This window comes from Stegodyphus dumicola, chromosome 9 (genome assembly GCF_044657685.1).
Source record: "Stegodyphus dumicola isolate Sdum_Otavi_A_Nest chromosome 9, ASM4465768v1".
Taxonomy (NCBI): domain Eukaryota; kingdom Metazoa; phylum Arthropoda; class Arachnida; order Araneae; family Eresidae; genus Stegodyphus; species Stegodyphus dumicola.
The window spans coordinates 69,759,446-69,773,642 of record NC_140776.1 but is presented as its reverse complement, the minus strand read 5'-3'; the positions used below and the strand labels follow the sequence as shown (position 1 = coordinate 69,773,642).

Genomic DNA, 14,197 nt, shown 5'->3' with positions numbered 1-14,197 from the left:
CCGCTTTCTGGTATTTTAAGCTGGCTTGAATTATCAGCAGTTTTACCACCTGTAATAATAATAATAATTTTTTTTAAATAAAGCTTAGTTTTTCCCTAGAAATTAACATGAGAATCAGCATATGGAGATTGAATTCAGTATTTAATCATTTAACTGTTTCATTACATATAAACTAAACCCCAAATCTTTTTTGCCTTGCTAATTTCTGTAATAATTTTTTAAAAAATATTTTCTTTTAATGTTCATAAAATAGTTTTGCAGAAGTCTTATATTTTTTACTATAGAATATTTAGGATGTTGTAAAGAAACTAAATCTTTATCTAAATGAAAATACGTTTAAAAGGATGTATTCAAATTATATTATTTCTTCCCTAAAAATAAAATTTAATAGTTTGTTTAATAGCAGTCTTGTCTGTAAAATTTATTAATCTAATTAAATAATTAAGGCTTTGTATTCCTTAGTAACAACAATTTTCTGATTTAATTTGTAAGCAATAATTTCATGTACTGATTTACAGTTAGCATATTAATTAACACTTGTTTACACTTTGCAAGTAAAGCACTTGCTTTTGCCTTATCTCAATTATGTTGTGTTAGTGTTAATTAAAATTTATTATAATTGTAATTAATTTTTCTTTTGTCATAGATCTTTGAGTATAAATGTGATTCTGCCATAAACTGTTGCTGTTTCACCTCATTTACTGCTGTTGCATTTGGCACACAAGATGGAAAAATGACTCTTTTTGATCTTCGTGCTAGGTGAGTCATTTTGTCAATAAAGCAGCTAATTTAAAGCAGTTAAATTAGCGTGCAGAAGTCTCCATATTTAAAAACTAATTTTTTTTCTTAATGTCGTCTTTTATTTTTTGGTACCTAACCACATTATATTTTTTTAAACGCATAATCACATTTCATGTTTATATGAATTTTCAATGCAATTTTAATTCATAGTTTAGGATTTTTTCACCCATTTCTTAATTATCAATTAATTCTTTTCAAAATTATGATGTAGTATATACAGCATTACTTAAAACCAAAAATAGGACTAATAAACTTAATTTAAATCTAAGTACATCATATACATAAATAAATTTTTATTCATTGAAAATTTACTTATGAAGCACTAATAATAAAAGTCCTAGGAATAAAAATAGGAAAAATATGGAAACATGAAATAAAATATTTTTCAATCTATGTGAAATCTCCTGTCATAACTAGTTGATATGGCAACAGTCTGGTGTTAATTCTGCAGTTTTATGACAGTCAGTCACATATGATATATAATGAAAGCGATTATATATTAATGTGTATCTTGCTAAATGTGAGAAATAGTCCGTAATTTAAATTTAGGTACAAATATATACACATAAGTTGTGTAGGTGTATAAATTAGCCTTTTGGGTGCTATGTTTTGCTCCTACTTTCCTCCGTATAAATGAGATTTTAAGGATTTAAGTAACTGAATAGTCAATATCTTATCTGCTTGGCCACTGATTGGCACTACTAATCAAAAATACTTAAGATGGGAAGAGAATGATAAATACATATGATGTGGACTGATAGCAATTACAATTAATTGTAGTTAGGCTCCCCACATATAATCTATAGATCTCACTAAGGGACAGGATTTAAAAGGATGAGTTCCACTCCTTATGGACAAATATGCTGGCAGCAGGTTAATATGTATTTAACTGATGGTGTCTAAGGAAAGATGATGATTTAATACTGAAATGAATAATCATGAATAATTAAATGTATGAGACATTAAAATATATTATGCCTAGAATCTGTTTTGCATTTTGTTTAATTATAAAAATATATATGTATGTATTTTCTCCCCTCATACAAAATTATTAAAAAATATCCTACACGATTTATATGCTCTTTAAGCATTTAATATAGCTTGAAAATGTTCTTTTGTAAGGAAGGAAATTAAATGAATATCAATTTCCTTTGATATATGTCTAAGATTATATAGTAGTTTCTGATAAATTTTAGCTGTATAATTTTTTATATTTTAAATTTCATCAAACTATTTTTCAGGTGTGAAAAAAAAAACACTTTATGATAAGTGTAGTTTAACGGTTATGGCAAAGCCATGAAGGCTATCTATTTAAGAAGGTTGTCTTCATGGAGAATTTTCTGAGAAATTCACTTTGCACATATTCACTTTCCTCATACTCATTTTGCACATGGTGAAAACTAACCATGCAGTCAGCGTGTTTCCCTGGGTTTGAACTCAAACCAGGTCAATCCGCCAGTATTCGGTGGTCTTAACAACTTGGCCATTGGTGGGGCAAGTGCAGTTTAAAATGCATGTGAAGGGATGGAGGGATATGACTCTTTTGTGAAAAAAAAAATGTGGTTGATTAATCATTTAAATTCCAGACATTTCTTGAGCTAAACAATTAATTTCTGATTTAAAAAATTTTTTTTTTTTTTATTTTTATTTTTAGGATTAATACTCTTGTTAAGAACTTATATCCAACTCCTTTAATTATCTTGCAGCATATCAATATTTTCTACATCTGTTGCTGTTTTGTCTGAATTAATAACTATCATATTTTAAGTATTTCTTCTTTTAATTGCTTATGTTACACATAATCACATAAGTAACTTTTATTTACATTTAGATGATTTTTTCTATTTATGTCTCATTTTTTTAAATCTCTTTTTTATTAAGATTTGTAATAATGCTGTCTTGCTATTTTAAAAGCTGATTCATCTTTGAAATGTCTTTAAGGTTACCTGTAACTGTTTGGGAAGAATCTGCATCACCAGTACTTTGTCTAATTTCTGTTAAAAACGGGCTATTTTGTGGAAGAGGTAGTGTATAGCCATTTTATTTCTATTCATAGTGTATCTACCTTTTCAGTTTCAAAGATAATTTATGCTTTAGAGAAATATATATATATATATATATATATATATATATAATATGACTCCCAGTTTACAGATTATGTTTTTATTATTAATTTTAATTGGATAATTCATATATAAAAAAATAATGCTTTCTTGAGAACATTCAATTTTTCCTAAATTCCTGTGTTTATTTTTTGATAAGCTAAAGTTTCTGAATGAAAGCACAGATTTAAAGAGATATGAAATGAACTCCAAATTTTTTAAACTATATCAAATGTACTGGAAAGAGTAAATTTGAAAGAGTGCATTGTAGATGATTTAAAATAATGCTATTCATATCACTGATGTAATATTTTCAACTTTTTCTGTAGAACAGTTAATTAAGTACAGAGTGCATCTGCAGAAATTTAAGACTAAATAATTATTATTAAAATCACAATGGAGAAAGCAGTATTTTTACTTCTTATCCTTCAGTATGTAACCCCTGTAGATCTGTGCAATGTTTGGCATACAGCTCCTTGATTTTTTCACAGAATTTATATTTTAAATTATTGTTTAAGGTCCTGGTCACCATTTTCTGTATATCTGCAGTGTTATAAAGACATCCGAAGTGAGACTTCACTATAAGGAAGAGAAGGTAGACTGCAGATGCCATATCTGTTTAATGAAAGGCCACAGTTAAGAATTGTGATACTTCCTTTAGTAAGAATTGCATTGTGAGAAAGGAACAATGTCAGTGCATTGTTGTGCAGGGAAAAAAAAGTTATTTGAATCAGTTTCTTCATACGTAATGTGCTGAATTTTCTGGACAAGTCTGTCCATTATGTGTTCATAAAATATGGAGTTTCATCATCTGGCTCTAGTGTAAAATTTCTTGTGAATTATTCTTTTTTAATCAAAGGGGGGGATGGTGGTGGAGGTCACCAACATGTCTTAAGATTTATGGAACTGAAATAAACATCTGTGGCTGTAGTTAAGCTTCTCCAGTTATTGATGATTTGCCATTTTGTCTCAGGATCATAAGCAAACACAAAGTTTCATCTCCAGTTACAATTTATTTGGAAAATAAGGGAATTAATGTCTGCCGTTTGGTTCATATCATGACATGTAGAAATGATCTTCTGTCTGTTCTGCAGTGAATGTATGAGGAACAAAATGAGAACAATTTTTTTCCTTCCAAGACCTTTCATGAGGAATTAAAGAGCAGTTCTTTTACTGGAATTAATCTTATTTATCAGATCTTTTCATTCAGTATTCTCATCAGCCAGGATTGCAAAGGACTACCCTCTTGGGTTCATTACTGGCTTCTTTTCATTGATAAAAAAAATATTGATTCATGTTAATGTTGATTCCTGTATGCGTTACACAGCATTTCCGATATCTCTATTGTTGTTTTTCTGCTTTATAGCAAAACTTTGTTACTATTTAAAATCTATATATTTTAACTTTCAACTCTATGACAGTATATGTTTACTGAATCAAAACAAAAAATTAACTGCAAAGAAAATTCTCTCTGTCAACATACATTATTTTAGGAAAAGCAAGTTAAAATGTTATTGCAATAAATGCTGTTAGTTATTTGACAAGTTTGCTGAATTTATTATTATTAGTAGTAGTACTAGTAGTCCTAAAATTTTGTAAATGCGTAAAATGAAAGATATAGATTTCGAAGTATCTTAGCATTTTTATCTGTTTTTAATTGTATTACATTTATCAGTTTATAATAATAAAAGAATTTGTGTGAATTGCTTAAGGCAGTGATAGAAACTCCCTATATACAAAATTTGGTATATGGTTTCTCAAAAGCGAGTCTGCATCTGAAAGTAATTTTATTTAATATTTTAAACTGAAATGATTTTCTTAATAATTGTTTGCACATTTCTTTGCTTAATAATCAAATTAATGTTTTTCAGAGTTTCATTCTTTTTACTGTTTGGTAGATTAGAAAATAGTGTTTCAAATGTAATTTATTCTAAATCTCTAATATAATTCATTGAATTTGGAGTGAATTTTCTAAAATCAGTCAATTTTTTCAATTATCATGTATCTCTTAGAGACTGGAAAGCTTTGAACTTATTAAATTTTTTCAAGCAAAAGTAATATTTCTGTAATAATTAAGTAATATTATGATTTTTAGTTTGTAAAACTCTTCATATAGAACATTCAAATTATATTTATTCTGTATTACACATTTTAACACCTTCGGTTCAAATTTTCTAATAATAATGAATACATATTAATCAATAAAAGTGCTTGGTGAACCAAACATTAATTACCAGTTGAAGCATATATAAATCTGACGGTCCTTTTGGAATATTAGCATGCCACATAATTTCTACTCAAAATATTTGAAGTTCACTGGCATCAATTGAATCATGTACTTTTTCTGTAGTATATTGTTTTAAATATGAAATTTGCATTGAAAATGTGCATAAAATTTATTTAATTCTTATTAATTCAGAATTGTATATTTTAAATATGTTTCAATTCAGTATATTAGTCATAAAACAAGTGATAAATTATTAAGTATAATGCTTTAATATATCTTATTTTACTTTTAATTGGTTTGTGATGGATTAAAAATTTCAGTAGAAACATATGAAGGGGTATTATGAAAAAAAAGGAACAATAAAATACAGATTTGGAAATCAGCTTAAGAGGGACTTGTAGTTATTCACCTAAATACATCATTCAATTTCATATCGTTTAGATAGTCTAACTTTATTGCTATTTCACATTGGGAAATATGTAGCTTGCAACATCCGGAAATTTTCAGTTATATAGCCTCTTTAAAACTCAGAATGATTTAAAAGTGAAAAATACAAAATTTGTTCAATTTTTTTCCAATGTGTTACATTATATTTCACATGCTCACATAAACATTTGCCCCTCAGGGGGCTCACTTTTGTGAGTACGGGTGTGGCAATTCCGAGGTACCCTAGCCCTTCAGGGGATCATCTTCTTGATGAGACGGGTGTCACGATCCTGGAGCCCCAGTGATCTATCCTCTTTTCCGTCTCCTCTCCTCTTGGCTGGAACTTTTTCCCTTTTCTTCTCCCTTGTGGTTTCTCTCTACGGAGTTTGGGGCTCGTTACGAGAGATTGGAACAGACCTTGTCTCTAGTTTTCGAGTGGCAAGAAAACTGCCCACGTGTTTGCCGTGCATGGAGACCAGTGTCGCTGGAAAGGAGGGTCCTGGTAGTTGAGGAGCGAGGTACTGTCCCCAACACACTGCTTGGCCTCTGCTTCAGCTAAACGGGAGGCACCTTAGTCGTCCTCACGGGTGTCAATCGGCTGGTCACTAGTCCTTGTGTCAGTGGCTTGGGGTTAAGCTCTTGAGAGTACCTGCTTTCGGGAAAGCCGACTGTGGGGCTTCAGTTTGCGTATAGGTCTGGCTAGCCCTAACACAGGAATCCGTGTTCCCTTGTTGGGCTCCGTGGTGGGCGGGGCCATCGGACCCGAATTTTTTTTCCTTAACCTCTTCGCGACGGGCGAATCATATATGCATTTCGTACGGACGCATGTGAGGCCCGGGCGGTTCACCCGTGCACTCCTGGAGAACTGGCCAAGTGAGCGGGCAGTGCAGATATGCATTTTAAGCTGAAACAATTTTTAATAGCCACTGTATGGCACTCTGTGTCCATTACATTTAAACTGAACGTAGTTTTAGTATTCTGACCTTCAGATTGTTTATATTCTGGCTGTTTTTGGTATTTTGCTTGTCAGCTGTGGCTGGGGAGGGGGGAAATCGTAATGTAAACAAACGCAGCTCGGCTCTTTAAATCGCTGCGTGCTAATAAAAACATTCTCGTATCTGATTTATATCCAATTCCTTTTTTATTCTATTTTTTTCCTCTACTTTGTACGGTCTTTTAGGGTTACTGTGCGGAGTTTTTTTACGTTTTGCATTGCCTTCAGATATATTTCCGTTCCTTCTTTTTTTATTTAGGAAAGCCTCACCTCCAGTCTATTATGACGGGAAGGAGGCACTATTTATCAGAGGAAGAATACCCTAGTATGGTTAGTGAACCATTTACTAACGCAAATGAGAGTACTGATTCATTTTCTAAGGAGTTAAAAAGTGATACTTTTTCTAAGAGTTACAAGGTGATACTTCTCTGTGCTTCGAAATTTACCACGCTCGTTTTCATTTTAAATTTTGTTACTTCTTACTGTAAATAGTCTTTATTGTGTTCTTTTTAATAATTTTAAACTTTATTGATGGATTTATCAATCAGTATTTATCAATTAAAACTTTAGAATAATTTGAATAGCTCTTCCGAAAAGTATTATGGAAGATAAGCAATTTTTGAAGTATATTTCCATGTAAAATAAAGAAATAAATGTTTTAAGGGCTAATTTTAACATATATAAGAGCTCAAGTAATAATCTAAAATGATACCAAAAATTACGATGCTAGAAGCGAAACTTTTGTTTTTCTGATTTTTGTTATAAAATTAGGCTTAACGATGCAAAACCTCCGTCCTGTACGGTGACTGCCTTCGATTCTCTTCCGTCCCGCACGAGCGTTTTAAACAAAGGTGCGCCGTCGCGAAAAGGTTAAATATGGCTAATTCACAAATTTTTCTGATCAAAGACTTCGAAGTCACTCAAGTCGCTCAAAGTTCTAATTGCAAAAAATCTACTGCAAAAAAAAAAAAAAAAAAGTACGGACAGATGCAAATAATCCTAATAGTAGTCTCCATTTTCTTGTTATGTCTAGTCCTTCTGGTGAGCTGCAAAAGATGTCACCTTTTGTAATAAACAAGTATATTCATTCCTGTATTGGTGAGCCGAGAAATATAAAGCGTCTCTGCTCTGGAGACTTACTTGTTGATATGATTTCAGCCACCCAGTCTGCTTCTTTACTTCAAGTCACCAAACTTGGGCAAGCAAATGTCACTGTGACAGCACATAAGACCTTGAATTACTGTCGTGGTGTAATCTCGGAAATCGACCTTCTGTGTGTTCCCGAAGAAGAGATCGTATCCGAGCTATCTAGCCAAAATGTCTGTGGTGCAAAGCAGATAAAGATGCGTAAAGAAGGTAAGTTGATCGATACGAAACACGTGATCCTTACCTTCAACATGCCTGTTCTGCCGAAGAGTATTAAGGCTGGATACTTAAATTGTCCTGTAAAACCTTATATTCCAAACCCTATGCGATGCTTCCAGTGCCAGCGCTTCGGGCATTCTAAGATGTCTTGTCGTGGCAGCCCCACATGCACCCGATGCTCACAGATTGGCCATGATTCTAAAAATTGTACCGCTGCGCTGTTGTAAGGGTGAACACGCAGGATTTTTTTGCTTGTGCCCAAAATGGAAATCCAAAAAAGAAGTACAGACTGCAAAAGTAACTAGGAACATCACATATGCTGAAGCCAGAAGATTAATCCAAAGCACACAGGTTACACCAAGTACATCTTACGCCAGTGCTCTTAAAATATCTCGTACAGTTGCCACCCAAACTTCAGTTGGTACGCAGACCCTACCAAACAAAACTCAACAGATTACAAACAATAGAAAAAAAGAAAATGCGACCCATCTAGTACAAAAAAAAAAAAAAAAAAGAAAAAGAAACTGTAATTCAAGGCAAACCTAAAGTTAAGACTCAGAAAATAGTAAATAAAAGTAGAAGCACCAGCAATAGCTCTTTTGATGACATAATATCTGAATCTGCGGATTCAGACAGTATGGAAGTAGAAGAGGGTCTAGAAGTTCCCAGGCATCTACTTCCACGAAAAACAAAAGAACAGCACAGAAAGAACAAAAACCATTCATAATGGCCACCCTCGTATCATGGAACTGACGCAGTTTCCACCGAAATTTGCTCGACATCAAAGCTATAATCAATGTTTATCATCCTGTATGCTTCGCAATACAGGAAACAAATCTAAAACCGGAACAACAGGCAAAACTTCGGAGGTTTTCTTTCGTCAGGAAGGATAACCTTGCAGGTGAGCGTGCCAGGGGAGGTAGAGGTCTCCTCACCTCACTGGACTACCCATCAAGTTCCTTTCCTTTGATGACACCCCTCCAGGTTGTCACTACTCAAACAAATCTTGATATTGCTGTTACAGTCGTTTGATCAGGAAGATTTAATTGGTCTTATAGAGCAGCTGCATGAGCCATTTATCTTAATAGGAGATTTTAACGGCCATAGTCCGCTCTGGGGTAGTAAAGATACAAATTGCCGAGGAAGACAAATTGAGCAGATGATCGAAGATCATAGCCTTTGTCTCCTGAATAATGGACAGGATACTTACTTCCATGAGCCTTCAAGGACATTCCACTCTCTCGACCTTGCCATCTGTTCACCATCTCTGTTGCCATTTTGCACTTTTAGTGTCGGATATGATCTTTACAACAGCGATCATTATCCCATTTTTGTGTCTCTTGCACGAAGAGGAGCAAACCCCATGTCGAGACTCCCTCGGTTTATACTGGACAGGGCAGACTGGGAACTCTTCTCTTCCTCTGCTGAGCTCACAGAGAAAATGGTAGATGTGCATATCGATGATGCTATTGAAGCTGTGACTAATACTATTATTCAAGCAGCTATGCTCTCCATTCCTAGAACATCAGGGAAAATACTAAAGTATACGAAACAATGATAGAATCGCGACTGTCATGAAACACTGAAGAAACAAAAAAAAAGCATGGGGAATTTTTCGTAGATATCCGACTCTGCGAAACCTCATAGCATTTAAAAAAGCGAAAGCAAATGCACGAAGAGTAAGAAGGCAGAGCCAGAGGGATTCCTGGATTTCATATGTGTCCTCAATAACATCCTCTACGCCTAGTAAGCAGGTTTGGGAAAGAGTTCGAAAAGCATGCGGAATATATAAAGACCACTCACTTTCCTTTCTGGAAAAAGATGTCCGAGTGATTAGCTCCATAGAAGAAATTGCGAATACTATTGGTGAGACATTTGCTGCCGTTTCTTCCAGCAGAAACTATTCACCTGCATTTCTCTCTATCAAGCAGCACTCTGAAATAAATCCCATCGCATTCAACTCTTCCAAATCTGAGATATATAATACAGACTTTACTATGCTTGAATTAAGGAAGTAAGACACATAGGTCTTGTCCGGGTCTGGATGGCATGTATTATGAAATGCTAAAGCATCTGTCCTGTAAGTCACTGACTGCCCTTCTCACTCTTTACAATAGAGTGTGGAAGGAGTGTACTTTTCCCAGTGCATGGAGGAGAGCTGTTGTAATTCCCATTGCTAAGCCAGGGAAAGATCCAAGGAATCCCTCCCACTATCGGCCAATTGCGCTTACAAGTTGCGTATGCAAGCTGTTAGAAAAAATGGTAAACAGCCGCCTAATCTACTTCTTGGAAAAGAATAATATTTTGTCGTCTTATCAAAGCGGTTTTCGAAAGGGGAGAATTACCATAGATAATATGCTCCTCTTAGAGACATCCATTCGTAAAGCTTTTGTAAGAAGGAGTCACCTTGTCTCGGTATTTTTTGACATTGAGAAAGCTTATGATAAGGCATGGAGGTACGGTATACTTCGAAATCTTCACTAGAGTGGCTTGCGCGGCAACCTACCAATTTTCATTCAGAATTTCTTGAATACTAGAACTTTTCAAGTAAGGATTGACCCTGTTTTGTCGGATGTTTTTCAACAGGAAGAGGGTGTGCCTCAAGGCTGTGTGCTTAGTGTAACTCTGTTCAGCCTAAAAATAAATTCTGTATTAAAACAACTTCCTCCCACCATTTCAGGATCTTTATATGTTGATGACCTACAAATTAGTTGTCGAGGTGCAGATATGAGACATGTAGAGAGGCAGCTCCAGATCGCTTTGAACAGGATCCAGGAATGGGCAAAAAGACAAGGAATACAAATTAATAATTACGTTTTCGAAACAGAAGACTGTGTGCATGCATTTTTGTAGAAAGCGAGGTCTCCATCCTGAGCCTAAATTATACCTCAATGGGTCTGTGATTCCAGTTGCACCTGAAGTAAAATTTTCAGGGGTGATGTTCGACCAAAAATTGACTTACCTTCCTTGTGTCCTAAACTTGAGAAAAAAGTGTATAAAAGTTTTAAATATTTTAAAAGTCCTGGCGAACACCTCCTTGGGTGCAGAGCGTTGGTCCATGCTTTCGCATTTACAGAGCTCTAATTCGCTCTAGACTGGACTACGGCTCAGCTGTTTATGATCCACTCAGTCTTCAGTATTGTTAAAACTAGATCCTGTTCATCATCAGGCTCTGCAGATTTGTTCTGGAGCATTCAGGACATCTCCTGTGCAGAGCCTTTATGTTGACTGTCACGAGCCATCACTCCGTTTGAGGCATGAGGAGTTGTCACTTTTACAATATTTTAATATATTGTCTCAGTCTGACCATCCTTACAAACTGTGTTTATTTGATGATGGCTGTGACCTTTTATTTGAGGCGTGTCCATCCTGTGTGGCTTCTTTTTCTGCCAGAGTTCGTCCACTCATTGAAGAATTCTCCCTGTCTGATATGTCCCCACAAGCAGTACAGCATTTTGAAATCTCACCTTGGGAAAATGCACAAATCCAACTTCTTGACATTTTCCACAGTTATGGAAAAACAACCACTAATGACATCATGTATAGACAAATTTTTGCTGAGCACAGGCATAGTTGCAGGAGTTATGTTTCCATATATACGGATGGATCAAAGTCAGCTTGCCATGTAGGCATGTCATTTATAATTGGTGACCACATGGAAGGCAGACGTTTACACAACGCTTCCTCTGTCTTAACCTCCGAACTGACTGCCATATATTATGTGCTTTTGTACATCTCGACGCTGCACCATGGAAAATTCATTTTATATACAGACTCCTACAGTGCATTGAAAGCTTTAGAATCTTTTTATAGCACCGAGAATCCTGTGATAGTGGATGTCCACAAATTGAATATTAAATTGACAAGGTGTGGATATGAAATTCTGTACTGCTGGGTCCCCGGACATACAGGAATAAAGAGCAATGAGCTGGCGGACATCACAGCGAAATCTGCTGTTGAAATGACTGACCGCCTCATCCCTTTTAGAGATATACGTTGTGTCATCAAAGAGAAGATCAGAAATAAATGGCAGCAACTTTATGACATTGAACTTCATAACAAGTTGAAAAGGGTGAAAGCTAAAATAGAGCATTGGCAAACTACTTGCAATCGTAAGGAGGAAGTTCTTTTGACGCGCTTTAGAATTGGGCACACTAGAGTGACACATAGCTACCTTCTGAGAGCTGAGAATGAGCCTGTTTGTACAAATTGTAATGTATGTCTCTCAGTCTATCACATTTTAATTGAATGTCCATATTTTAACAGTCTTCGTGAGAAGTATTTTAATAGCTGCGACCTTTAATCGGAAGAGAGGTCAATACCAATTTGTTTCACTACCTGAAAGAAACAGGTTTCTATTATTTAATTTGATTTTTGTCCTGAGATTTTATGTTGGAATTTTAATTAATCAGATGTTTTAGCATTTTATATCTATACTGCATTATCAGAGTCATAATCAGCATTTTCATCCCATCATTTAAATATCTTTTTACTTGCGTCGATTTTAAAAAATGTGCTGTTGTCTTTATATTTTTTTCCTTTAGTTTATATTTAAAAAAAAGAATCCTGTGTTTGGCGCATATGGCCTATTGAGCTTTGTGCCATAAATCTACTACCACCACCACCACCACGTAAACATTTGTGAGTTTTATTTCTTCATTGATCATGTTAAGTTCACTTGGAAATGGTATGATATCACCTACTTCACTGCTATGTTGAGTTTTAATATTTGAATGTATAATACTGCTATCCCATGGTCCAAGCAAGTAACCTATTTTGGTGTTATTACTTGACCAAACATTAACATGGAAGTCCCACATTACACATGTAATCTCTAAGTTCTGGAAGTGTAAAGCTACTCTTCACTTTTCCCCTTTCCTTTTCTTCCTCCCATTTTTACATATAGACTTTAGCAATACTTCATGTGTATACTGTAAATAGTGAAAAAAGAATATTTTTTAATTTCTAATAAATAAATTCACAAAATTAAAATTTCATTGTTTATAAGTAAGGCATTTGTGTAAAGTAATTTAATGCATTTTGTACTGATTTATTTTCAGATTTATATGTAATATTAATTTTAAAAATTTAAATCAGACTTCTTTATAATCTTTCTAAAAAGGGTTTTTTTTTTTTTTTTTTTTTTTTTTTTTACTAAGGTTTATGATTTCATTTGGAATTGTGATTTTTATTTTGTTTAAATGAAAATCTGAAATATGAATACTGCTTTAATTGCCAAACTAAGCATTAATACTATATTTGAATTAATTTTATAACAGAAGAAGTATGAACATACTCCAGTTTGTTAACATTATTGTACCTAGCTAATGTACCAGCTTATATATATTCTCTTTCATTTGGTTTGAATCTGAACTTGATTTGTAATTTGAACTTTATTGTTATTTTTAGGTGATGGTTCATGCATTTTTACTGCTTTCAATCGAGATCAATGCATCCAGTTAACAGGACCTGGTTTTGATCCTGTTTATTGCATGGCTTCAAATGGAACATCTATATTTACTGGTTCTAGAGATGGAATCATAAGAAAATATGATGTACAGCTTACATAGAATTCTGATGTTTAATTTCATTTCATTCTTCTCCTTGTATTATGCTTTCAACCTGTTCAAAATATTTTGATCCAGTTTTATTGGTCTAAAAAAATATGTAATAAAGCTCAACTGTATATTTTTATATATCAAAAATAGTTTTCTCCTTTCTTAGAATTTCAAGAAATACTTAGAACAAGAATTATATAGGAACCAAAATGTGCACAGTTTAATCTTGTGTGGAAGAACAAAAGAAATTCTTCTATTGTTTATTCCTGAAATAAAGGGTGATTTCTCTTTTATCATATATCATTTTCATCAGAATTCAAATTTTCACTATTAAATTTTACTATGGATCATCGGGAAAGTTCTGTGGTTTTTTTTTTTTTTTAATTTTTTTATTAATGCAAATGAAGCAGTACAAAAACATAAGCACTATTTTATTCTTTTTTTTGGTCATCTCTCGAGTAGCTAGAATATTCCTTTTTGAGAAAAGTCATGAGGCTTAAAGAACTGATTGAGGTGCTGTTTGATAGTCTACATAAAAATAAATGTAATGGAAGCCATTCAGAAAATTTTGAAGTGACATGAGGAGATAAAAACCCTAGCAGGTGAATTCTATTGAATATGGGGAGTGACACAGAACATCTCAGCTATACTCAACAAGTCTTTGTGCTACATTCATCGAGATGCAGGGTCCAGTATTGTCAAGATGGAAGACTACAATTAATTG

At 33.8% G+C, this 14,197-nt stretch overlaps 1 protein-coding gene across 2 annotated transcripts in view; it reads left to right on the top strand.

The window, feature by feature from the left end:
* The window catches only part of LOC118186857 (proteasomal ATPase-associated factor 1-like), a 71,468-nt gene extending 57,702 nt beyond the window's left edge, over positions 1–13,766 (top strand). For both annotated transcript variants that reach the window (XM_085823567.1, XM_085823568.1), the window contains 3 exons: positions 647–759; positions 2,743–2,825; positions 13,325–13,766. In XM_085823567.1, the coding sequence (XP_085679693.1) occupies positions 647–759; positions 2,743–2,825; positions 13,325–13,485 (357 nt within the window). In that variant the 3' untranslated portion in view covers positions 13,486–13,766. The remainder of the gene's footprint in view (positions 1–646; positions 760–2,742; positions 2,826–13,324) is intronic.
* Positions 13,767–14,197: the final 431 nt, after the last annotated feature.